Source organism: Eretmochelys imbricata, chromosome 3, assembly GCF_965152235.1.
Source record: "Eretmochelys imbricata isolate rEreImb1 chromosome 3, rEreImb1.hap1, whole genome shotgun sequence".
NCBI classification, from domain to species: domain Eukaryota; kingdom Metazoa; phylum Chordata; order Testudines; family Cheloniidae; genus Eretmochelys; species Eretmochelys imbricata.
The window spans coordinates 14,036,788-14,063,171 of record NC_135574.1 but is presented as its reverse complement, the minus strand read 5'-3'; the positions used below and the strand labels follow the sequence as shown (position 1 = coordinate 14,063,171).

Genomic DNA, 26,384 nt, shown 5'->3' with positions numbered 1-26,384 from the left:
AAACCATCTACATCATAGGACGCAATTCCCACCGTCTCTTGCAGATGAAAGGATGCCAACAAAAAGTCCCAAGAGACCAGTCACTTGCCCCAGATCAATTGGTACTCTAGATCTTACACCAAAGACAATGCCTGTAGCCAATCCTGTAATAAACGATCTAAAGTTTTATTAACTAGGAAAAAGAAATAAGAGCATTATTTACAGGTTAAAGCCAGCAAACACATACAAGCAAATGAGTTACCATCTAGATCCTAAGAGTGACAGAGTTGCAGTGATCTGTCAATTCAAAGTGTCTTTCAGGGTGGATCCAGGAGTATCCACAGTATGCATCTGATGAAGTGAGCTGTAGCTCACGAAAGCTTATGCTCAAATAAATTGGTTAGTCTCTAAGGTGCCACAAGTACTCCTTTTATTTTTGTGAATACCGACTAACACGGCTGTTACTCTGAAACCTGAGATAAGCCCTGGGAATCTCCAGCTTCAGTTTGGTTTCTCTGGCCTGTGAGATTTCAAACGGCAAAACAGAGGAAAAATCTTCATGTCCAGTACTTTTATTTCCCTCTTCCAGCATTCAAAGGGATGGGATGAGTCCTTCTGCATGTACTTCTCCATGGGTGGATGGGGCATTTAACAAAGCTATTACCTTATAATGTCCCATTTAAATTTTGATAGCTCTCCTGGATGGGCTGGGGGAGGAGGAGAAATTCCCTTGCATGGGCTGACAAATTCAGAGCAAACATTTTCAAAGATACAAAACAAAACTTGCATATTTTCTTATAGCATGGAACATAGACATTACAAGTGAGATTAAGGCATGCAGCAACTTAAAAGCATTTCATAGAGTCTAAACACTAAAAATATTCTTATATGACTACTACCTATTTTGAACAAAACTAACATACAGGTGAAATGATCTGGTCTCCAGCTATGAGTTTGTCCGTTCTTAGCTAATGCCTGAAGTCTTGGAAAGAGCTGGCACCTGCTCTGCCAGCATCACAACCTGATTATTGTACTGCTGCCTGGGATATCTCACTGTTACCCATTTTTCATACTTAGAATTAGCTATAAATACCCAATACTTTGATTCCTGTCACTTATCCAGTTTTTAATCCATGACAGGATTCATCTCTTGACCCAGAGTGAGGTAAGGAAGGTTTCATAGAATCATAGGACTGGTAGGAACCTCAAGAGGTCATCTAGTCCAGTCCCCTGCATCCATGGCAGGACTAAGTATTATCTAGACCATCCCCAATGGGTGTTTGTCTAACCTGCTCTTAAAAATCTCCAGTGATGGAGATTCCACAACCTCCCCAGGCAATTTATTCCAGGGCTTAACCACCCTGACAGATAGGAAGCTTTTCCTAATGTCCAACCTAAACCTCCTTGCTGCAATTTAAGGACATTGTAGTGAAAAACCTTTTGGAAATCTAAATAACCTACAGGAACTGATTCCCCTTCAGCCTCTAATTGATTATACCTAGTAGGTTAAAGGGTATGTTTTAAAGTCTTTTATGACTCAGCATGTTCAATGTGTAAAAGGAAACATTCCTAAATCTTGCAGTCAAATATGGTACCAGGGTGAATGGCACATAGAAACACATAGATAGGAAATCTGTATGTTAAAACAACCTCAGTGATGATGGATGGTTAAAATACAAAGAATACTGCACATCAGTTAGCATCTTTCAGTTTAGATAAACAAATGTATGTCAAGGATCCTCAAATGCGTTTGCATTGTGTGTATCACATTTGTCAGTGATGACATATTCTAAATAAAGTTTGTTTGGGTTTTAAAAGGAATACAGCTATCTACACCTGCCTTTACATATTGAAAACAATGAGTGGTATGGATGATATTTAGATGTTGTCTCTTTGAATGAGAAACTGGAAACAGCACTGCTAGGACAGGAATTAATGATGGAGAATTCATCCTACATATTGATGTTGACTGTTCTGTGATCCCCATAGTCACCGAACTGGCCAGCAGGTCGTGTCTCTTCTGCTGGAACCTAGCATGAAAACCAGACAAGAGGTTAATGCCACATCATGACATTTGGCGATTCTTTCTTCTTATATCAATTGTCAAACATGCACAGTCTACTAAGGACTGCTGTGCTACCCAGAGTGATCACAGTTTGCGACGTTGCATCAGGCATCATGTACTGAAGTTCCCAGATCTGGCTCGTGCATTTCATTATTAACAAGATGACCTAGCCTGCCATGTATGCCTGTACTAAAATCAGCAATTCTGAGTTAATGTCTTTTTAAACTGGAACTGACTCAAAGCCATGCCAAACCAAGTATTTTATAACATGTGCTATAACCATCTATATAGCGTAAAGACTCCATCTGTGATTTTCAAAAAAGCCTAATGGAGATTGGTGCCTAATTCCCATTGAACTTCAACAGGAGTTGGGTGCCAAACTCCTTTAAGATCCTATAAAAATACCAGGCTCTATTAGCATCATAGGCTAATTAGTGTCATGGTCTTACACAAGTAGATCCATTGACTCTAATGGGACTCTGGGGTGGTGAGGTGAGCAGGCCCGTATTTATTGTTAAAATACCGCTGAGTTTCTTTGTGAATCTTTCATCAACACTTCAAAACTTTTCCACTCCCTTTAACTGTTGGTGTTGTTAAATATTTATATTATGGACACACGTTTCTGGAACTTCTGCAATCTAAGTTGCATGACTTCCCCAAGATCAGACAGAATCAGTTGCAGAGCTTTCAACAGGAGTGTCTGGACACTCACTCCAGATGCTATCCTTTTTGATCACAGCTGCCCCTTAGGCAGTAAGCTTCCCTGGGCCATTGGATGAACCAAGTTGCATTTCTAACACGGGAATGCTTTATATTTCCCAGCGCATTACTACATTCTCCTCCTCTCACCAAGTAAAGAGCCATGATTCACATACAGTACAAACAGTTTAGGCCTGGTCTTAAAAGACAGACTGAGTTAGCTACATCACTCAGGGGTGTAAAAAATTCACCCCCTGCATGTTGTAGTTAAGCCAGTGTAGCCCACGATATAGACATGGGTAGATTGATGGAAAAATTCTTCTGTCAACCTAGCTACTGCCACTCGGGGAGGTGGAGATGGGAAAACCCTGCCCGCTGATCTAAGAAATATCTACTTTGAGGCGCTACAGTGGCAGAGCTGCAGCAGGGGAGCTGTGCTGCTCTAGCGCCCATCATGTAGACGTGCCTTTACTTCCCACAGAACTTACCTCACTTCCTTCCTCTGACATTGCACTTTATGGGCTCACACTAGCACACAACATTCAGGTATTTCTCTCTTCTTCCAGGACATTTTTCATCTGCGTTTGCTGGTGCTCCCCTCTCCCCACAATATAACTTACTGGAGACTTTAGCTCTGACAAACGCTCATGACCAGAGCACGACAGGCTGAGGACAATGCCAGCTTCTAAGGGGCCAGAAGCTTCCTGATGCCTAAACCCTTCTCTCTGAAAGCCAACTGTAGTCTTTGGTGTACTCTTGACTTTGGAGAGCATGGTGGCTTTTGTTGTTTGTGAGATTACAGTGCCAAGAGGCCTTAACTGAGATCAAGGCTCCATCGTGCAAGGCGTTGTACAAACCCATAGTAAGAGTCTGTCCTTGCCCTGAAGCGCCTACCATCGAAATAGATCAGACAGAAAAAGTAAGTGACTTTCACATTATCCTCATTTTACAGAGGGGGAACTGGGGTCTATAGGCAGTTAATGACTTCCCCAGCATTACAAAGGTAGAGCCAGGAAGTGAACTGAGATCCGATGAGTCCTAGCAGAGTGCCTTTACTATGAGGCCTTCCTTGCACCTACACTGCAAAGCATGAGATTTTCATTCTGGCTCCCCTCTCCCCCGCAGCCCTGTCACCAAGGTTTCTCTTTATCATGTGAAAAAAAAATGAGTTTGTTTTTTAAAACCATGAGCAATAACCATCTCCTGATGTGCAATGACAGTGGATTTCAAGAGCTGTTTTCTCTGCAGCCTGCTTATAGAGGGCCCATCTCTCTATTCCTCCTCCCAGCTGCAGCACCAAAAGTCTTGCGATTTTGGAGGCAGGCCTGAGAAATCCTAAACCTGAGATTAGGCAGGATTTTTGAAGCCTGGCTCCCATGCGTAAGTGACTCCCCAGTTTAACAATGATTCAACGAGTCCTCCCTCTCCTACTAGGAAAACAGAATTGCCTTGTATTGTAATCTTCTAATAAAAGGCAACGAAAGCTGCATTTCCTGATGGTCTGATTACTCCGCGGTTATATCCTACCTCCCAGTAAACTGAGTCATTGTAGCAGTTCTCATCAGGTGGTTGTCCCAAGAAAGGCAAATTTAGAACTAAACCTGCAGGAGAGAAAATACGGTGAACCACAATAGGCAAACCTGCCATAACAGATGCATAAGAGCTAGCCTTGGAGGGGGAATCATGGCCTTTGTCCTATGGCCCTATGTACCTCTCTGATTTTGTACTTCCTGAGAGGTACTGACTTCCCTTCAGAAGCGCCCAGCACCAAGGATCAGCCCATACAATATCAAGCCACTCAATAGTCTAGGCAGTGCAGGTTAACACTTTCCATTATAAAACCCTATTTTCAGTTGCTTATAGCTTTTCCAAACATCAACTGTTGGGACTGAACTTTTCCACACTGAGGGTCTTCCTCCGGCTGAATCTTTTTTGGAAAGTATCAAGCTAAAAGGGCTCAGCCATTTCCGAGAATAAGGTTAGGGAAAAATAAATTTATTCCCTCCCCTGCACGTTAAAAAATTCTTACAGCTGTTTCATTGAGAAGTTCTCGCCCTCCATGTTTCAGGGCTTGACATTTGGCTTGCGGTTGCCCTGGTGTTAGGGATGTGCCTTTGGCTGTGCTTGTGAAAAATCGGCTGAAATTTGGTCAAATTCTAAGCCTTTGGGGAAAAAAATCAGTTTGCACATGTTCAGCAGAGGCTGGCAGTTAACTTCTCTGAAGAATTCATATTTACTGAGCACGGTCCATCCCCATACAGTCCCTACCTGAGACTCAGGAATTCTAGGTTCAATTCCAGCTTCTGGGGAGAAGTGTTCACTAGTAACTACAGATCCTTCCGCCCCAGCCCTCCACCAGCCTGTCCTTGTCCATCTCTGCTTCTATTCCCCCTTATCACCCACCCCAGCTCCTGTCCTGACCCTCCCACTACTTCTCATACTTCCCACCCCATTGCAGGTGGAATGGGAAGTGTACTTCATTGATTAAGTCTATAAGTATAATTAATTAATTCTGCCATTTCCTAACTTCTGAGTGCTTCACTTTGTAACCTTAACCTTTTTTTTTTACAGCACAGGGTTTTGTTTTTGTTTTTAAAATAATATATACATAATAATATATACTGCCTGATTCTTGGATTCCCATGCAGGATTTCTTAAAAGTGTTGATGGTTTGGAGGGGATATGTTAAGTGTCTCCTATTGAGCACCCACAAATATACTGGAAAACAAACCAGAAGCTTTTATTACCATTCTACAATCAGATCCTTATGCCAACACAGATTCTCTGAGTGTCCAGCTACATGGTCAGACATTCCAAGGCTAAAACTATTTACCTAACCTATCTGATTTACACCCACTGGCATATGGATAGATAGCTATTAAATTATTCACTGTTCCAAACTTTTATTTTACGGAAGTTTCCTTAATTATGGATAAAAAAATAACCCAACTGCTAAGTGACATATATCAAGGACAACAGCTTCAATAAAACAAGAAGATTCCCAATGTAATCCTTGTTTCAAAATTCTTTATTCAAGGTTTAACAGTGGGCGAGGCTGTGCAGGAAGTCAGACTAGATAATCATAGTGGTCCGTTCTGGCCTTTAAATCTATCAATCTGTTTTTTGGTTGATATTGTTTGCACCACAAAGTGCTACCCAAGGATGTCTCTATAGTTTGCATCTTACTGACCTGCATTTGGGTGCTGTTTGCATCTTACTAACCTGCAAATGCTCCTCCTACCAGAGCTATCCCAATGGTACAACCCAGGGCAGCAGCCTGCATGGGAGCAGAAGGAGAAGTCTCCCTGAAAATGAGAAAAAGGCAAATGACAAAAGATTAAACTACCACCGAGTTTCCAGAGCTGGTATTCTGCTAGCTTATATGCATGTTTAATATCATCCCCTACTGGATGAGTGGAATTTTTAGGGAAGGTCATCTGCAGGAGATCTGTGCTTTCGTCACAAAAACTGAACCCATGTAAAATTTACTTCACTTCGGGTTTTGTTTCAAACTCAGAGCACGGCACAGACTAGTTGAGAGGTTTACTGAAGTTCCTCCATGCAAAAAGAGCAACCCTGTATTTTCATGTAAAGTTTCCATGAGAGAAAAAGGGAGCACAGTGTACAGTGCTGTCAAGTATTGTGATTTTATTGCAGTAGTAGGTTTTTTCAATTCAGGCCGCAGATCCTAGATTCAGGTGAATTCGTGAGAACCTCTTCTGTCATTAGAAAACAAAGCTAAGGGCTTGTCTACACTTACGGGGGATCGACATGTGGTGATCGATGCACTGACAGTCGATTTAGCGGGTCTAATGAAGACCCACTAAATCGACAGCAGATTGCACTCCCGCCGACTCCTGTACTTCATCTGAATGAGAAGCACAAGGGGAATTGACAGGAGAGCATCTCCCATTGACATAGTGTAGTGTGGACCCCGCGGTAAGTAGATCTAAGTATGTCGACTTCAGCTACGTTGTTCATGAAGTTGTGTAACTTCGATTGATCTCCCCCCATAGTGTAAACAAGGCCTAAGGTTCTAGCTCTTGTGGGTGCAAAGAAAAGAATGAAAATGTGACCTAAGTGCACCCTAAAGGTTCAGAAACCAGAAGACAAATAAAAAGAAGGCCTCTTCCACAGTTTTTTAAAAATCTCACTATTTTAAAGCCAATCTCATGATTTGTGAGCATTCAGGATAAAACACAAAATAGCTGCCAGTGACTGCAGAGAGGAAAGCTTCTAGAGGTTTAAAGGTGTAGTATACAGAAAATCATATCAGTTACATAGCTCAACACACCACGCATTCAAGCAAGCCTAGGGCCCTTTTATGGTTCTGACATGTACCAGGGGGTTGACAGATTTACTTTGAATTGTTAGGTATGTTTGGCTTTGCAGGTGTGATTCCATTGAAAATGCCTAAGATATGACTGCAGTGGAAGAAGTGGCTTGTAGGACCCATGGGATTTTGCACAGCTCTGTGGTGTGCTAGTGAGGCTGTTCTTTTAGGTCACTGGCAGTGGCCTTTAGTTCTAGTGTCAAAGACCATGAATCTTATACCAGGTGTGTCATGTATGTGATTAGCTGTGATGTCTTTATGTAGAGAAGCTGCTAATTTGAGAAAGAACTCAAATGTGAAATTGTGGAACTATTAACTATGGTTTGTAACCTGTCCTTTAAATCAGCTTCTGTACCCAATGACTGGGAGATAGCTAATGTAACGCCAATATTTAAAAGGGCTCTAGAGGTGATCCCAGCAATTACAGACCAGTAAGTCTAACGTCAGTACCGGGCAAATTAGTTGAAACAATAGTAAAGAATAAAATTTTCAGACACATAGAAGAACATAAATTGTTGGGCAAAAGTCAACATGGTTTCTGTAAAGGGAAATCATGTCTCACTAATAGATTAGAGTTCTTTGAAGGGGTCAACAAACATGTGGACAAGGGGATCCAGTGGACATAGTGTACTTAGATTTCAAGAAAGCCTTTGACAAGGTCCCTCACCAAAGGCTATTACATAAATTAAGTTGTCATGGGATAAGAGGGAAGATTCTCTCATGGATTGAGAACTGGTTAAAAGACAGGGAACAAAGGGTAGGAATAAATAGTAAATTTTCAGAATGGAGAGGGGTAACTAGTGGTGTTCCCCAAGGGTCAGTCCTAGGACCAATCCTATTCAACCTATTCATAAATGATCTGGAGAAAGGGGTAAACAGTGAGGTGGCAAAGTTGGCAGATGATACTAAACTGTTCAAAATAGTTAAGACCAAAGCAGACTGTGAAGAACTTCAAAAAGATCTTACAAAACTAAGTGACTGGGCAAGAAAATGGCAAATGAAATTTAATGTGGATAAATGTAAAGTAATGCACATTGGAAAAAATAACGCCAACGATACATACAATGTGATGGGGGCTAATTTAGCTACAACTAATCAGGAAAGAGATCTTGCAGTCATCATGGATAGTTCTCTGAAGACGTCCACACAGTGTGCAGCGGCAGTCAAAAAAGCAAATGGGATGTTAGGAATCATTAAAAAAGGGATAGAGAGTAAGACGGAGAATATCTTATTGCCCTTATGTAAATCCATGGTATGCCCACGTCTTCAATACTGCATACAGATGTGGTCTCCTCATCTCAAAAAAGATATACTGGCATTAGAAAAGGTTCAGAGAAGGGCAACTAAAATGATTAGGGGTTTGGAATGGGTGCCCTATGAGGAGAGATTAAAGAGGCTAGGACTTTTCAGCTTGGAAAAGAGGAGACTAAGGGGGGATATGATAGAGGTCTATAAAATCATGAGTGGTGTGGAGAAAGTGAATAAGGAAAAGTTATTTACTTGTTCCCATAATAGAAGAACTAGGGGCCACCAAATGAAATTAATGGGCAGCAGGTTTAAAACAAATAAAAGGAAGTTCTTCTTCACACAGTGCACAGTCAACCTGTGGAACTCCTTGCCTGAGGAGGCTAGGACTATAACGGAGTTTAAAAGAGAACTGGATAAATTCATGGAGGTTAAGTCCATTAATAGTTATTAGCCAGGATGGGTAAGGAATGGTGTCCCTAGCCTCTGTTTGTCAGAGGGTGGAGATGGATGGCAGGAGAGAGATCACTTGATCATTACCTGTTAGGTTCACTTCCTCTGGGGCACCTGGCATTGGCCACTGTCGGGAGACAGGATACTAGGCTGGATGGACCTTTGGTCTGACCCAGTATGGCCATTCTTATGTTCTTAATTTTGGACAAATTTGGGTATGGAAAAAATGTATTTACATTTGGGCACCCCCATAAGAATCACGTTTTAACCGCAAAATAGAGGCAGTATTTAAAAAAGTATGAAATCAAACCAGAGGGGCATCTTCTGAAAAGAAATAGTGTTTAGGGTGACCAGATGTCCTGATTTTATAGGGACAGTCCTGACATTTGGGGCTTTTTCTTATATAGGCACCTATTACCCCCACCCCGTTCCGATTTATCACACTTGCTATCTGGTCACCCTATCAGTGTTCATGCTCCTTTCGTGTTCTCCTGTGCAAATTCTCTAACAAATGGGTTTTCTGGCAGGAATGTTCCTTGAAACAGAATTTTTTAAGTGATTGTTCAAAATAGTGACCAAAAATGTGCTTCATATTTTCAATCCAAAGGATTTGCACTAGAAACCTGATTCAAAGAGGCAAATAGATAACCCAGGATCACTGTCAATGAATGGACATGCACCTAAGAGGCAGAGGGAAGGCTGTGAATGCACATTTCGTGACTTTTTAGTACTTAACTTACGACCTTAAGTTTACAACAGGACAGTGCCTGATTCTCCTCTCATTTACACCAGGGTAAATCAGCAGTAACTGCATGGAAGTCTATGGAGTTAACTGGATGTAAAAAAGGTGTAAGTGAAGGGAATACCAGGCCCACAGGTTTTATATTTAAAATAAATGGTATGAAATTTATTATATACAATTCTTATGCAGGGCTACATGAGAGGATTCAGTTTAGTCAGTCTGATCTCCACAGTAAAGTGGTGAAGGGGAATAAAGGCATTCTTGGGAATTGCCTTGGTTCATAGTTGAGTAATTCTAGATCCAATACTGCAACAAGGGATGCCATATAAAACATGTAAAGAAAACAAAGTAGAACGCAACTTCACTGAAGAAGCCTCACTTCCACCTTTTCTTTCTTTCTTTCTTTCTTTCTTTCTTTCTTTCTTTCTTTCTTTCTTTCTTTCTTTCTTTCACTCACCCCAATTTGACGTGTGCCATAGCTGCAATGATGCTTGCAAGACCTCCCAGTAATCCAGGTAAACCATGTAAATTATGGACTCCACACGTGTCATGAATTTTCAGTTTAGAAAAAAAGAATGGCTAAAAGGAGAGAGAAATATACTTTCATGTCAGGGTATAGTCTACAGGTTTCACTGACCAGTTTTGCTAGGCAAATTAACTGGGGGAGAACACAAAGTACTAAAATATGTTTCCAGGACTGTCCCTAGGGGGGTTTGAGGACCAGGACGGAAGTGATGATACTTCTGGGCCAGACGTGAAATCACTTCTGGGACCAACCTTGCTGGGGGCAGATAGGGGAGGCGGCACCGCTGGGCTCCATGGGGTTGGGACCACACCATCTGCGCTCTCCCTCAGGTGGAAGGGGCGGGGATACGGTAGCCTCCCCCAACCAGCCGTTCGCCCACTGCCCATGCAGCACCAGCCTATTGCATTGGCCTGCACGGCCCCCCAAAGTGCAGGACCCCAAGCGGTCTCCCCAGTTCGCCATCCCCTAGGGATGGCTCTGTATGTTTCATATGTCTAGTAAATCAGGAGTACCTCCAGTGAAATCAATGAAATTACAGTGCCGTGAAGCCAGCGTAAGAGAGATCAGAATCAGGTCCTGCATATTCTACGTTATTTTATACTTACAGTCAAGAACTTGAACCCGATGACAGAGATGAGACCAGCAATACTACCAATTAACATAGCACCAAGTGGGTAGATGCTCATGTCGGCACAGGAACCCACTGCTACTCCTCCTGCTAGGGTGGCATTTTGAATGTGAACCTGTGCAGGACATAAAACCCTGAAGAGTAAGATGACAGCTGGGAATGGAGGCCAGGTTTGTATGTGAATGACTAACAGCACAAGCCTCCTCTGTCTTCACACACGATATTTACATTGTAAAGTATTTATCAGTGAAACTTAAAAGTGCATCTCCAATACAGTGATGTTAGACTGAGGCAGTCAAGGAATGAATTAAGACCAGCAGAGGCCTGGTTTTGATTCTACAGCACAATCACTGCCCTGTAGGGTCCCCCTCTGTATACATATGTAGATTCATGGATGCACACTAAATCCATCTACTGGCATTAAGGGTAGGCTACATGGATAGTTAATTCGGCTGCTTAATTTTCAAAGGCATTTCCTGTGCAGATTCCCAACCCAGCCAGCAGGCAGGACAGCTTTGAGGCAGGCCGTACTCTGATACCCTTTAAAGACATCCTCCCACTACAGGGAGCAGCAATAGTAGTTGGGAGACTAGCCAGGATCTGACTGTCCCGTTCCCAACTGTTAGGACATTGTAGGGGAGAAGAACATCCATTCCTCCAAGGTCAGCCCCACCAAAGCTACAAGGACAGCAGCAGGGACCACAACTCCTCGTTCCAGTGTGGATCGAACCTGGCCACTCCCTCACCCCAGTGGTCAGCTTCAGGGAGGTGGGAGGAGGAGCCTTGCCCCCTTGAGCACCCTTTCCTCCCTCAGTAGCACTGGCCGAGGGCACTAGAGTGCCTAACATCAGCCAACTGAGGGGTTTTTTTGCTCTGGAAAGAGGCCAATTCAAACTATCACTTGAGGGAACACTTGAATAGAGTGGTGCAGAGCGGGCCTACGCCACAAATGGCCTCCCTGCCTCCGGGGCTGCTGTTGCTGGTGGTGGTATGTACCCCTAGAGGGCATGAGGAGGGACTGTCTTTGTTACTGACCCCAGTGTGGTCCTTGCTTTTCCCTCCCAGATGGCCCACCCCTGTAGCCAACCCCAGTTGGACCAACAGTTGGGTTTTAACCCTGGGTCTTCAGTACTACAGCTTGAGTCAATGGACTAACTCCTCTAGCAGGGAGCTGTAGCAGACACATAAATATCTATGGATCACAGCCACTAGAGCGGGAGGGGAAACATGCACAGAGCAGTGTGGGTTACACACAGTGATGAGCTCCCAAAATCTTAGTAACCGGTTCCCTCCTCACCCCACGAGGGGGTCATTGCCCACCCCTGCCCTCCGGGACTCCTGCCTCATCCAACCCACTCCCCTGTCTGCCCCAGAACCGGGCAGGAGGGTCTCGTGGGCCACCATAGTGGGTGCCCACCCCACCCCTAAGAGCCAGAGGGACCTGCAGGGGGGCAAGGTGGGGAGTCCCGGCAGTGCTTACCTGGAGCAGCTCCCAGGAAGCATCCGGCAGGTCCCTCTGGCTCCTAGGGGCAGGGGAGCGTAGCTAGGGGGGAAGCAGGAGGAGCAGCCGCTCCCCCCACTGATCACATCAAAAGGCACCGACTCCGTGGGTGCTCCGGGGCTGGAGCACCCACTGGGAAAATTTGGTGGAATCAGCTGTTTGGCAGGAAGCCTGGGAGGGCTGAGAAGCAGACGGTGGCTTCCCGCTCAGGCCGAGGGTGGCGGAGGTGAGCTGGGACGGGGAGCAGTTCCCCTGCGCGACCCCCCCCGGATTACCTGCTGCAGCATGGGTGGCCCTCCTCACGCCCCCCCACGCCTCCCGCCCCAGCTCACCTCCGCCTCCCTGGGCCTGAGCGGGAAGCCGCAGCCTGCTTCTCAGCCTGCCCCGGCTTCCTGCATGGGCGGGAGGCAGAGAAGCAGAGCGGGGCGGCGCGTTCAGGGGAGGAGGTGGAGCGGAGTTGAGCTGGGGCTGTGGGTGGCGTGGGGAGCTGCTAGTGGGTGCTCTGCACCCACCAAATTTTCGCCTTGGGTGCTCCAGGGCTGCAGTCGGCACCTAAGGCGCCACTTTTGGTCCGTTAAATTTAGAAGCCCGTTTAGAACCGGTTGTCCCTCGCAGAACAACCGGTTCTAAAAGGGCTTCTAAATTTAACAACCGGTTCTAGCGAACCGGTGTGAACTGGCTCCAGCTCACCACTGGTTACACACACACACCTACACACACTCTACAATACAACCCTAAATTTTTTTGAACCATAAACCAGGGTCCTAATTTAGTCTGAGTTTGGAGCAAAGGCTCCAGCTAGCTCTTATATTTTCTGAACCAGCCCATTCATTGACAGCCCTCTGTCATTGTCACTCTGCGCTAGCTTTAATGACAGACATGGGATTTTGACGTAACTCTTACCATATCCAACTTGCCTCTGTGTTCGACCAGGCTTGAGAGGGCAAAGGCTGTGAGTGTGCATGCAGCCATGGAAAAGTAAGTGTTAATGATCGTTCTCTGCTGGAGATCAGCGTGCGCCATGGCAGAGTTAAAACTGGGCCAAAACAGCCAGAGGAAAAGGGTACCTGCACGAATGCAAAAAAACATTAAATCTCAGGAGGGTTTTCAATGTTAGATTCTACATTTAGCAGAACGAGCTCGCCAAGAGCAGGAGAGTTGGGAAGAGCAATAAGAAAGGATTAGATGATTGGAAAAATGATGGACTATTACCCAGAAGCTTTTGACACCAGAGATGAAAGAGAAGACAAAAGAAACCCCCAGCCCATGTGAGCTCCATTACTTTCCTGTGAAGTGGTCAGGAATTCAGGATGCTCAGGTGCTAGTTCTTCCAAAGACTTACTGTGATTCTGCAATGCTCAGTCACCCTGAACAGGATGTTACTCCCAAAGTAACTTCTAGGGAAACCCGCAGAGCAAGACTCCTCAACATGAATAAAGGTGGCAGAATCTGGCCTGTAACCTCTTTCTGTCTCAGTTTCTCTAGCTGTAAAATGAGCATAATACTAGTACTTACCTACTTAGCAGGATGTTAACTCATTAATTAGAGCTGGTTGATAGTTTTCCATTGAAACCCTTTTTTTTTTTTTTTTGGACAGAAAATGACTTTTTCCCCCTAAAGTAAATTTTTTGCAAAAAATGAACCATCACTGAAATTTTCTGGGTTTTTTTTTCCAATGAAAAACCAAAACATTTTAGGTTGCATTGAAAACACATTTGCAGCAGAAGAAAAGAAGCATGCTGCAAGGAGGAAACAACAAATCTCTAATATAGCAACATTAGTATTTACAATGGATCAGATGCAGGAAGGAACAGCTGACCCATGCTCTCCATTCTTTTGACAGTACACCTCTCTGACTCACCAATCATGGCAAACATGTCCGAGTGGTAGACTGACTCTTCATTTTTATGTCCCTCTTTCAGACCAGGACGATACAAGACTCGCGCTGCAGACAATCCAAAATAGGCTCCAAAAGCATGGATAGTCATCGATGCTCCAGTATCAGTGGCCTGCAACAGGGAAAAAAATTGAATCCTAAAACTGGCACCATCCGTACTGGGAACAGGGAGGGAGTAGGATTCTAATAAAGGAGGAATTTGGATGGGTCTGGTTGTGCACCTTCCATGGTGGAGACCAGAGTTAGAAGTTCAGGCTACTACAGAATGACCCAAATAAAGATTAAAATGGGATCAGTAACTCTTACCCACCACTTAAACAAGGCACCTTTCTAGTGACCATCTTTAACAATGCTTCACGGTTCAGTTGTTTAACAGAGACTGACCCAAACCTAAACTCTGGCTCCCAGTATCCCTAAAGCTTGGGAGGGGTAACACAATCCCAGACCCAAATTTCAAGTGGCTCCTCATTTACTAGTGAGTGAATCAAAACTCCAGATCAGAACACTCTCAGATTTTTCCGGGTTAGAAATCTGGGTTTGGATTGGAGTTCTGTGGCTCGAATGCATCCCTAGTTTATTCTAAATTACCTTATATATTATAAACTGTGAGAATTATCTGCCAACTGTTAGCCAGGCAGTACAATGTTCTAGAGGAGATGCAGGGCAGATATATACAGACATGGGAGATACAAGAGGAAAAACAGTTTAGCGTCAGGGATGGATGACTCAAAGATTTGTCGTCTTGGGAGCAAAGTAAGGTCTGAACTAAAGACAATGAAAAGAAGTCAGGACATCTCTGGAGATCCAGATGAGCAAGTTTTATACTGGGCATGAGACTCTCTCTCAAAAAGTCGATGGTGCCATTATTTTCAAAACAGTTCTCTGGGCTCTCTGATGCAGAAAACCAGAATCATGCCTTTAGACCTAGAAGTCAGCTGCTCTTCATTGTTCTTTGAAAGCCATTTGTCAATCATATACAAGATACTACTATCACCTTTTACCCAAAGGAGGGATGTCAGGAGAGGACTTTGAAGCATTCAGCAGTCACAAGTTATGCTGTAGCCAGGAGTCAGCAAAGAGAAAGATAGAGGAATTGGCAAGAGAGTTGAGGAACACAAAGTTGTGTCACACACACTGAAGCAGTATCTGAGTTTGAAGCTAAGCAATGAGATATCCGGAGAGGAGACGACAGGTGGAGACGTGAAGAAGAAGAAGGAGGGAGATTTGATTCACCCTATCACAGAGCAAATGAAAGGGAAATAGAATTCTCCACACACACAGATTTGCTATAACTAATGGAGATATTAGGAGCTTTTCCTTCTCAGTAAATGTATGTTTCCTACCCCTAGTACTTTCACAACAAGATGTTCGTTGCATGAAAAGATTGTGATCTCCAGAATGGTCATGATCAGCATCTGGACTGGACTTGTTTTCCCCAGGACAGCTCCAAACGAAATCAAGACGGTTGCTGTACTGAAGTCTGCATTTATCATACTGTATTTAAGAACATAAATAGAAACAAAAACCAGTTTAATATGACGAGAAATTAAATGGATCCCAGACTCATATCAACACAATCCATAGAACACTCGAAGAGTGAGATATCAGTTCTGCTTATTGTACATAAAAAACTCTTAGGACTGTTTCAAAGTATGGGGCCCTGTGCTGTGGGACAAATAGTGGGTCCCAAGGAAGGTTACATACATGCACAGACTGCATTCTTGCCAAGCAGGATGACATCAAAGAAAAAGTCAGATGAAACAAGGCAATTGAGGACACACAAGAAAATTGTTATTATCTGATTTTATTAGTATTGCTGATGCTTCAAAAGGCAACTGTAAGATGAGTAACTCCCTTGTTCTGGGTAAGATTCTCCTCTTGGTTACATGGTGTAGCTCAGCTCTGAAATTCTACTCCCCCATATGTGCCTTCCTCCCATTATCATCAGAGATAGGTTTGCCTGGGTAGGTGTTGGAAGGGGGTTAGTGTTAACTGGTTACTGGAATGGAATAAAGGTATGTTGACTAGAGCTGGGTGAACAACTGATTTTGGATTTGGCCAGGACAAAACTCAGAAAGCACATTTGGCTCCAAAAATATTTGGAATTTGTCAGCAAATCGGAAAAGGCAAATTTCAGAAAAGTGTCTTCCTTGTAACCATTGGTCTGATGGTTGGGGCACTTGTCTGGGATCTGGAAGACAGAGGTTTGAATCCCAGCTCTGGATCAGGGACTTGAACACAAATCTCCTCCCTTCCTCAGTGAGTATCCTATCACCAGGCTTTGGGCTATTCTGGGGTGGGTAGCATTCAGTGTCTCTTCTTAAGACTGCTCCATACACACACACACACACACACACACACACACACACACAAGCCATTGCAGTCAGGGGATGTTTGGTGATAAATTAACTGGGAACACCATTGGGCCTGAGAGAGAGTTACACTTACCTTTTGATGCCAATATTAATTTTTTGTGCCTCCATGTGCCAAAATCCTTGCATCAGGGTACCCCATTGAAGACCAAGCGCAGCAATGAGCATGTTGATTCCAACACTGCTGAATCCATATTTCTTCAAGAAGGTCATCAAGAAACCAAACCCAACAAATATCATCACGTGGACATCCTGAAAGACTGAAAGACCATGGGCCCATAAAGAGGAGGTATTTGGGGGAAAGGATAGGCAATTCTTTTACTACCTAGCTGTTTGGCAGACAACTACACCACAATCAGTGCTGACAGCCAAGATATAAATAGCAAGAATGTTTGGGTGGCTTCTGTCTGAAAGATGGGGAGATCTTTGTACTACAGTTAATGAAAATGTTATTTTAAAAATGTTATTAAAAATTGCAACCTAAATTCATTATATTAATGTGGACATTTACCAATTAACAAACAAATCCCCCCCCCCCCCAAAAAAAAACAAAACAAAAAAACCCTTCACTTTTCTACAGTGCCTTACATACCTCTCAAGGAGAACTCTGTGCCCAAAAGATCTGGATCCATTTATGAATATGAACAACTTATTTTTCAATCTGAGTTGGACTTCCTAGTCAGAAAATTGCTAGGGAATAACTTATTCATTCAGTCTCCCCAACACTCGTCACATACAGGTGTCCAGCAAAAACAGGGACAGTGGACATTGTAAACGGAATACTTGGCTTGAAGATCCATTCTCCACGAGTATTATTTGCATACTTTCTATTAGAACTATCATCAAGACTGTATTACCACCTTGTGCCACAAGAGAGTGCAAAGTACATTCACTGAAATCTAAAGTCAAAGCCATTATATGGTGAAAAGCCTGCTTAGTGCCTGCAGATAAATGCGTCAACTTTACATTGCAAAAAGAAAAGGAGTACTTGTGGCACCTTAGAGACTAACCAATTTATTTGAGCATGAGCTTTCGTGAGCTACAGCTCACTTCATCAGATACATACCGTGGAAACTGCAGCAGACTTTATATATACACAGAGAATATGAAACAATACCTCCTCCCACCCCACTGTCCTGCTGGTAATAGCTTATCTATTATATATAATATAGGTGCCACAACTACTCCTTTTCTTTTTGCGAATACAGACTAACACGGCTGTTACTCTGAAACTTTACATTGGCGAACAATGAAAATCAAACAATATTTATAAAAAACTTAGATGAGGTCCCTAATCAAAGTGTTCTATGAGGACTAGTGAGAAGTTGTTATTCTCTAAGCTGGCTGGCAGATTTAACTATGTGACTCCTATATATTTCAGTGGAAGTTGTGAGGTTAAATCCCCTAGAACTCAGCTTTGAAAATCTCAACCACAGGATCCAAATGCTTTACTTCATATGGAATAAGCACTTTTCTGTGGCCTCGGTGTGAATGAGCTGGTCATCAAGCCTATTTCTCCGGCTCATAATCCTTTTGAAGTCCCTCTCCCTTCAGGAGCACACTCTTAACCGCCTACAGGCAAAACATTAAGCTCATAAATTCATAGATTTTAAGGCCAGAATGGACCTTTATTATGATTACTGGTCTGACCTCCGCCCAACACAGGCCATAGAATTTCACCGAGTGCTTTTGCCAAACTATTCCAGTTGATTTCCATCTCCAGAACGTCCCATTACAAAGACAGAGCAGGCATCCTCCCTACTCTTTGCATATAGTTGGCTCTGCTTCTGCAACTACAATTTCAGGCCCATTCTCCAGTGGAAACTTCCATAGCTGAATAACAAGCCTAGAGGAACATTCCCCACTTGTTTATAGGAAATCTAGCAGCGGCCTCCAGATAGCCAGTATTAGTGTAAGCAGAGTCAGGATGAGCTCCACCCTGACATCTGGTGGTGAGGTGTGGCAAGTTGTGGAAAAGAACTTCAGGGGCTGATCTCATTTGCATAGGCACACCCACCCCACCTAGCATGAGCCCATAGCTGCCCAAATGGTCACTTTGGCTGCTGTGGGATCCCCAGTGTCTCTGTTATTGGGGCAGGAAGAATAAATTGTTATTACCCTGATTATGGGAACTGTGCTCGGAACTGTACTGGGCCTTTTGTTATGATGGAGGGACTTGCCATCAACTAAGCAGCACTCGCTAGGCAAGGAACGTAGGTTCCAAAACTCTGTGAATTGAGAGAGGCTGGGGACAGGTATTTATATTTGCTGGCATGGGCCCCCTGGTGAGAGCCTTACATGCTAATTGCACTTCCTCCTCTCTCCACTGTGGAATATAAGAGCTAATGTTGATTCTGTTAGGAGTCTAGTTACAGGCTGCTGAGCTGAATTCACTTTGGGCTAATGGTGCACCAGCACTGAGGCTCCCCTACTACAAGCTGAAATCACAAAAGAGCTAAAAACTGACTAAGAGCTGAAATCACTGAGTGTTGTGTTAAGTAGTGGGGGAGCCTGAAGATATATGGTGGAGCAGTTCATGGGACAGCGGGAGCTGCTTGTGGGACGCCGAGCCGAGCGGAGCAGTTTGTGGACCGGCTGGTGGAGCGGAGCGGAGCCCTATGGACTGTGGGGCAGTCAGCTTCAGATCATGTAAGGTGCCCCTTACCTCTTCCCCTTCCCCTCCCATTTCCACCCAGGTTGGGAGGTAAAACTCTGCAGATAAACTTTCAAACTCTGGGGCTGCCCTGACCAGGGACAGAGACTTTTGGGCCATTGGACTTTTGGCACTTTGGGTGATTTCGGGTTGCTGGACTCAAGAACCCAAGGGAAAGGACATGCCCCAATTTGCTTGGGGTGGGTTTTTGCTCATGGGTTGTGTTATGAATCCTGTTGGTGGTGTTTCCCCAACATAATGCCACATTGTTTCTCTCTGTTATTAAAAGGCGTTTTTGCTACACTCAGACTCCGTGCTTGTGAGAGGAGAAGTCGTGCCTCTTGGAGGCACCCTGCGGGGGTGGTATATATTTGTCCCAGGTCACTGGGTGGGGGCTTGAGCCGGTTTTGCATTGTGTTATTGGAATGGAACCCCTAGATACTGAACCCGGCCCTTGTTGCTGCCAACTCTGATGGGCAGAAGGGTTACATTAGTAGTAAATTAAACACCTCACACAGCACCAGAGACATGCCTGATCTGATCTTAATCCCTAAGTTAAAATGACATTACTAGGATCTTTCAGAGCAAACTACCACGAGTAATAATTCTCCCCAGATTCAGGGGGTACAACAGCCCAGAAGGCCTCAGTCACAGATAGTCACTGACCTTTTCTTTTGAATGAAAGAGACAAAAGTAAGTTTATAGGTTCTGGATTCATGTCAGAATGATATGCCCAGATAATCAAATGAAGTGACAGTTCCTGTTTCCCCCTCATTTGGAGAAACAAGGGTCAAAATCAATAGGAAAAAAAGTTTATAGCTGCTCTACAGATATTACTAATTATTATTATTATATTTTATTATTGTCGATTCTCCACCCCTGCAACCAATAGCTTGTGGGATCAGGGCCTGAAATTGTAAGCATAAAACAATGCACAAAGTTTATTAAGTGTTATGACCCTTGCAAAGTCATTCCATGAAATCTGTACAGAGGATAAATCTGTAAAAGCTCTACAAAAACATCCATTGTGGCTTTTATAGAGAAACAGCTTATTTGCTCTGCTTCCCCAGAAATGAATGTGAAGCTTCTCTATAAGTATTCAAACATTTTGCGATGCAGGTCTCCATTTCTTTTGGTCAAACTCACCGAGGGCGTAACAAGATAGAGTAGACTTAACCCTTGGTGGAACTCCCTTGACTTCAGTAGAGTTACATCCCACATGAATTTGACACACTGAAGTAGAAAGTTGCATCACAGCATGACTGAATGCTTATTTTTTCTACTCGCAGTCAACTTAGCCATGTACATCCCTTGAGAAACAGCAAGGGCAGTAATCATGTCCCTCACAGAAACAGCCCTGAACAACATTTTTTCCCCTCCTGGCGGAGGTTATGGTTTGTTCTATCAGACTGTTACTTGCTACTATTTGTAGTTAGTTGCTTAATTCAGCACAGAAACAAAACAAAGAAGTCTGTTTAATCTAAACAATCAATTATATTGCCTATAGCATCCCAGTACACCATGTCTTGAGAAAAGGATACTGGGGGAGGGGGGGGAGGGGACGGAGCAGATAACAGTTTTCAAATATGTTAAGGGCTGTTATAAAGAGGATGGTGAACAATTGTTTTCCATGTCTACTGAAGGTAGGAGAAGAAGTAATGGGCTTAACCTGCAGAAAAGGAGATTTAGATTAGATATTAGGAAAAACCTTCCAACAATAAATTCTGGAATAGACTTCCAAGGGAGGTTGTGAAACTCCTATCATTGGAGGTTTTTAAGAACAGGTTGGACAAACCTCTGTCAGGGATGATCTAAGTTTACTTGGTCCTGCCTCAGCACAAGGGGCTGGACTTGATGACCTTGCAAGGTCCTTTCAGCCCTACATTTCTGTCTATGCTAGAAAAAGCACTGCATTTTCTTGAGTGTTAATGAAAATGATGCTAAGCATGATCTAGGGCAGCGTTTCCCAAACTGTGTTCCGCGGAACACTGGTGTTCCGCACGATGTGAATAGGTGCTCTGTGAAAGAATTGTAATGAAAAAAAAAGGGTCTTTAAATTGTTTTTTAATTTTAAATTTGGCATATTTGAAGCGTAGTTTACAACTCTTTTGAATTACTGTAATTTAACATAAAATTCTTTTTCCGGCATTATTCCTAATATTAAGCGAATTTGTGATAGAAAAATGCAGAAACACCAATCCCATTTAATCCAAATTTGTATTTCTGTTTATAAAAATAGATTTTCCAAGTAAAAATCTAATTTGTTTGGTGTTTGTGTATATGTAAAAACAGGTTTTTTTCAAGTAGAACACTGTTTTTAATTTTGACTCTTGCCCTTGATTTTTGTACTACTTTATACACGCTTTCCAGTTAGAAATTGTTAGTTCAAGTTATTTTAAATTTGTATTTTTGCTTTGTTTTATAAAATAAAATATATTTGAGCATAAATAAAAAATAATATCATAAGTGTTCCGTAATAGGCTAAAAAGTGTTCCGTGGCCAAAAAAGTTTGGGAAACGCTGATCTAGGGTAACATTTTCATAAGAGCCCAAGTACCATTTTCAAAACTGTCTTAGGCTCCCTGGTGCCTAAAGTCACATTGCCTTTTGTTGAGGCTCCTAAGTCTCTTTTGAAAATGGGATGTAGCTGTTTTTGAAAAAATTCTCCTGAGCCCTTAGTGTGGACAGGCACAATTGTGTTTAAAAACACGTTAACTAGTTGGTGCTTATCCTAGGCCCTCCTAAAGGTTGACCATGACTAGCTGACATGTTTTAAGCATGTCTGGCCTTTTTTACACAAAATTCAAAGCCGTATTTAAAATTTTGTCAATTCATAGATTTTAAGGCCAAAAGGAGCCAATATCATTGTCTAATCTGACCTCCTGCGTAGCATAGGCCAGAGAATCTCACCCAGAATCTGTCTCCAGCCCACAGCATCTTTCTGAGATACCTTGGAGAAAGACATCCTGTCTTGATTTGAAGATTCCAAGTGACGGTGATCCTACCACATCCTCGGGTAATTATTTCAGTGGTTAATTGCCCCCACTGTTAAAATTTATTCATTAAAACGTGTTAATGTTAAATAAGCACATTGACTACTAATTACATTAATCATTCAAAATTGTTAATTAAAATGTGTTTGAAACACTACCCATTTTCCTAGTGCAGACACGGCCATTGCAATGATTCGCAAGGTCTGTGAGATTCCGGGGCAGTCCCCACCTCAACACTGCCCTCCCTTGGTTCCTCCCCTTGGAGAGGTGTAAGAAACCCAGGGTCTGCATAATTTAAAACCAGATCGGGCTGGACCGCTGTTTCATCAAGTCTCTGATAGGGGCCAACGCCTCCCAAAAGTCAGTGGTGCTAAGCTGACCCACACCAGTCCATACTTCTGGACCATTTCTTTCATGTAGAACTTCATCTGGGGTATGTACAGGGCTCTGTACTGTTTTGGAGGGATACTAAAGGGCTTGTGAAATACAGAGCTTGTGAGCAGTATCTTGAGAAAGGCATGAGACAGGCAGGTGCTGTTCAAAGCCACCACACGCAACTCTGCCAGTGCAACCCAATGCTGATTTAGCAGTTCCACTGTTGGGTTGCTCTGCATGATTGTTGATCTCCGTGCAGGAAATGTGTCAGTCCCATAGGGATTCTCTGGGGTGTAAAATAAATAATAGTGACTTCAACTGAGACCAATGAGAGAACAGTGTTGCATAAATACTGGCATCAACACAGCCAAACAAATTTACACCTGCTGAGGATCTTCCCTAGAGCCTTTAAAGTAGAGTTAGGACCCTATACCAGTGGTTCTCAAACTAGGGATGCCGCTTGTTCAGGGAAAGCCCCTGGCAGGCTGGGCCGGTTTGTTTACCTGCCGCATCCGCAGGTTCGGCCAATCACGGCTCCCACTGGCCGTGGTTCACCGCTCCAGGCCAATGTGCTGGCCGCCCTTCCCGCAGCCCCCATTGGTCGGGCAGTGGAGCTGCGATTAACCGAACCTGTGGACGCGGCAGGTAAACAAACCGGCCCGGCCCTGAACAAGTGGCGCCCCTAGTTTGAGAACCACTGCCCTATACTCTGCTCAACAGCATATAGAGGCCATGAAGGTGCTGCAAATAACTGGGGGAAAATTCCCCTATGCGGGGAAGCTGTATGTAGTTCTGTGCTTCCCCAATTCCAGCCCCCAACCAAAGGGGTTCTGCTAGGAGCTGTAGGAAGAGTTTCTATAGCACTTAGCACTATGGGGACTTACACTTCTTATCCTTGCTTTCAACACCCTACGTCATGGGGCCTCTGCCAATGTCACGGGCCTGCTCTGCTTTCATGTCCTTCCTCTGCTTCTACATCCTCTCCATGTCATCTAGGATGCCAGACTTGATAGCCCCTTTGTCCCCTCCTCCTTCTCTGCAAGCTCTTACGCTTGGAACACCATCCCAAAATCAATTAGACAAGTCTCCATCATCACCTCATTCCAATCACTTCTGAAATTCCACTTCTGCAGCATCACTTGCAGAAACGAGCATGTCTGTACTTTAATGTATAAAACCAAAAGCAACAGGAAAAAGGAATGTTTGAGCCAACCCAACCATACATGCTCCCTCAGTTTAGGTAATAAAGATGCATAATAACTTATTCTACCTCACATCCTCAGGCAGATCCAACGGGATTCCAGACAGGTGCAGCAGTTCACACTAGCAGATCTGATTAATATCTATATTAAACTAATCTAGAAGCCCTGAAGCATATCAAGGCCCCTTTGTGTTAGGTGCTGTACATATGTAGTGAGATTCTGTCCCTGCTCTGAAGAGTTTACAGTCTAAGTTTAAGGCCAGGTTCAACAAATACATTTAGCCAAAAAAATATTGGTGGGGGAGGGAGAAGGGGCTAACTAATACTAACACAGCTCGTGTGTGAGCTCTGAGGCAGAAAATTATCTGCTTTGTGTTTTCTAGGTGCTACAAAAGTTGATGACACTAATGATTAATGAGGACAATAATGATACTCCCTACGGTTCTAGCTGAAGGTAGGTTATTACATTTTTCCAACTTGACACACTCCCTCTGAGTTTGCAGAGGTGCTCTTCTACTGCATTTTTCTCCTTCATAAGTAACAAGCTTCCTACGACCCAGGGCTTACAGGCTTTTCACACAATGCTCACTTGAAGTTCTGACCAATATAGTGTGCAAATCAGAAGCTACATTCCCTGGCCATTAGGCATATTGGAGAGGAAGCATGGAGTCAGGAGATCGGGGTTTTCACCCCAGCTCTGCAATTGCCTCGCTGTGTGACTTTGTATGAGTCACTTGCCCTCTCTCTGCTTCCACTTTTCTTTGTAAGGTGCTTTAGAGAGCCACAGAAGAAAGGAGCTAGGATAATGCCGAGTAGTCTTATAACTTGTAAGGAAAATCCATACAAGAGTTTTTACATAATATATTAAATCTGTGTGTACTATTACAATCCAATTATATAGTACAGTATATGAGCACACGTGTTACATGGTAGTATGTCTGATTCACCATGGCCTTGTACCTGTCATTTATACCTGTGCAAGGTAAGAGCTGAACAATATCAAATCAGAATGGTAACATTTAACCCGTGCTTTGCACGGGTATAAATGGCTACACAAAGAGCTGGGCAGTGGAGAATCAGGCCTAGGTCTGATCCTTGGCCCAAAGATCACTCTGGCAGTACAAAGGGACCATAAAGCTGCCTAGAATGGGTAGCTGGGGATTCCTGGCTCTACACTATCTCCTTCAGGCCTCCCTCTGTATGGCGCACGCCAGGGGCCTGCCAAGGAGAGGAAGTACGGCTGGCGCACTACTGAACTCTGGCAACCCCTGGTGGACATAACAGCATTTTTTGGATGAATTACCAGCCTATATAAATAAAGTAGAGCAGCCTCAGAGCTGCCATAATTGACGGTAGGGTCCAAGCAAGGCTCTGGCAGCCCAGAGAATTGGGAGAGGACCCAGGTGGTATAACACCACCTTTTTCCACCCCTGGGTCCGGTACAGTTCAGGATTAGGTGCTTAGCTGCAGGCACTGAGATTTCAGGGGCCCCTTGAAGTCTATGGAAAGACTCTCAGACTTCAGTGCTCTTTGGATCAGGTCCCTGGTGCTTAGATATCAGTGATGGGTTCATTAAAAAACACTTGATATACATTTAGATAGGAGATGGGAGACTGAACTAGACGGGCCATTGCTCTGCTCTAGGATGGAAACTCCTGTATTTCTGTTTCAAGGAGAATACTCAGGGCAAAATTCTTCTCTCAATGTCTCTCCTGCATTGACTTCATTAGGGTTGCCCCAATGCAGCTGACTTTGACTCTCCAGGTTGGTCAATTCACATCTGAATAATGTACTGTTTTCCCGGCTCCCCCACAGGGAGAATGTACTATGTGAGCGTCATATTAGCGGCACATGACTAAGACAGAGGAATCCATGAAAAGAGCCCATAGTTCTGCCCTGCCTGTAACAGTCACTGAAAGAGCAGTTGAAACAATGCACCAAGAATGATGCCTTCTAACATTTACCACACTAAGGCCCTTTTAGTCGAAAATAAACAAAATGTTGAGATGGCAGTTTCAGAAAATAATATCTCAATTGATCTCAGCAAATCTCACTATCCCCATTTGTAAAATGTCCTTGTGATTACTTCATTCCCATGGATGGATCAGCTCTTTGTGAGAGGAGAAACAGAAGGCAACCAGCAATATTATTGTCCAGGCAAAAGAACCTCCCAAAACAGCTTCAAACTTTTACAGCGTAACAAACAAAAATGCATAAGGATCGTATGTTATAACGTTCCCAAATACCATGATTCAGCAAGTGGAACTCTTTGAACTAGGGCTAGAATTCTGGTTAGTGGTAACTGCATACCCTGCCCAATCCCTGGTGCCGTTAGTTATAGAATAAACAGAACAGAAGGGTTGATAAGCAGCAATACAATTAATTTTAACATATGAGCCTGAATTCCTGCACAATGCTAGTGATCCCTCAAAGGTCTATTGCAACCTAAGCTTCTGCAAATCTTACCCTGCGATATAAACAATAATACTTACATGGATATAGAAATATATCCTTTGTGGTGGGCTGGGTGTTTTCATATCTTACAAATATCCCAAATAAAATGATAATTAACACCTCCAGAAAAATTGCCAGGATAGAGAATTTGAACCTCATGTTGGTAGCAAAGGCTGAAGGCATAGTGAGAGTGCTCAAGGCTGCAGGGGTTTGATAAAGAGAGAAGTTTGCTGTTTGCCTTCAATGGGGCTGGATGATACTGCCAAGAA

General features: G+C 43.5%; 1 protein-coding gene and 1 long non-coding RNA gene across 2 annotated transcripts in view; one reads left to right on the top strand and one right to left on the bottom strand.

The window, feature by feature from the left end:
- Positions 1–144: 144 nt before the first annotated feature.
- Positions 145–26,351, bottom strand: RHAG (Rh associated glycoprotein). The gene is made up of 10 exons (XM_077812388.1): positions 26,154–26,351; positions 16,517–16,700; positions 15,412–15,562; positions 14,033–14,180; positions 13,075–13,238; positions 10,648–10,785; positions 9,974–10,095; positions 5,966–6,048; positions 4,271–4,344; positions 145–2,009 (listed from the first exon to the last, which is right to left on the bottom strand). Exons 1-10 carry the CDS (start codon positions 26,296–26,298, stop codon positions 1,932–1,934), a joined length of 1,287 nt encoding a protein of 428 aa, XP_077668514.1. The 5' UTR covers positions 26,299–26,351; the 3' UTR covers positions 145–1,931.
- LOC144262524 (uncharacterized) overlaps positions 18,776–26,384 on the top strand; it is a 56,978-nt gene continuing 49,369 nt past the window's right edge. The window contains exons 1-3 of the long non-coding RNA XR_013345539.1: positions 18,776–19,089; positions 22,020–22,108; positions 24,045–24,115. This is a non-coding gene — a long non-coding RNA (uncharacterized LOC144262524). The remainder of the gene's footprint in view (positions 19,090–22,019; positions 22,109–24,044; positions 24,116–26,384) is intronic.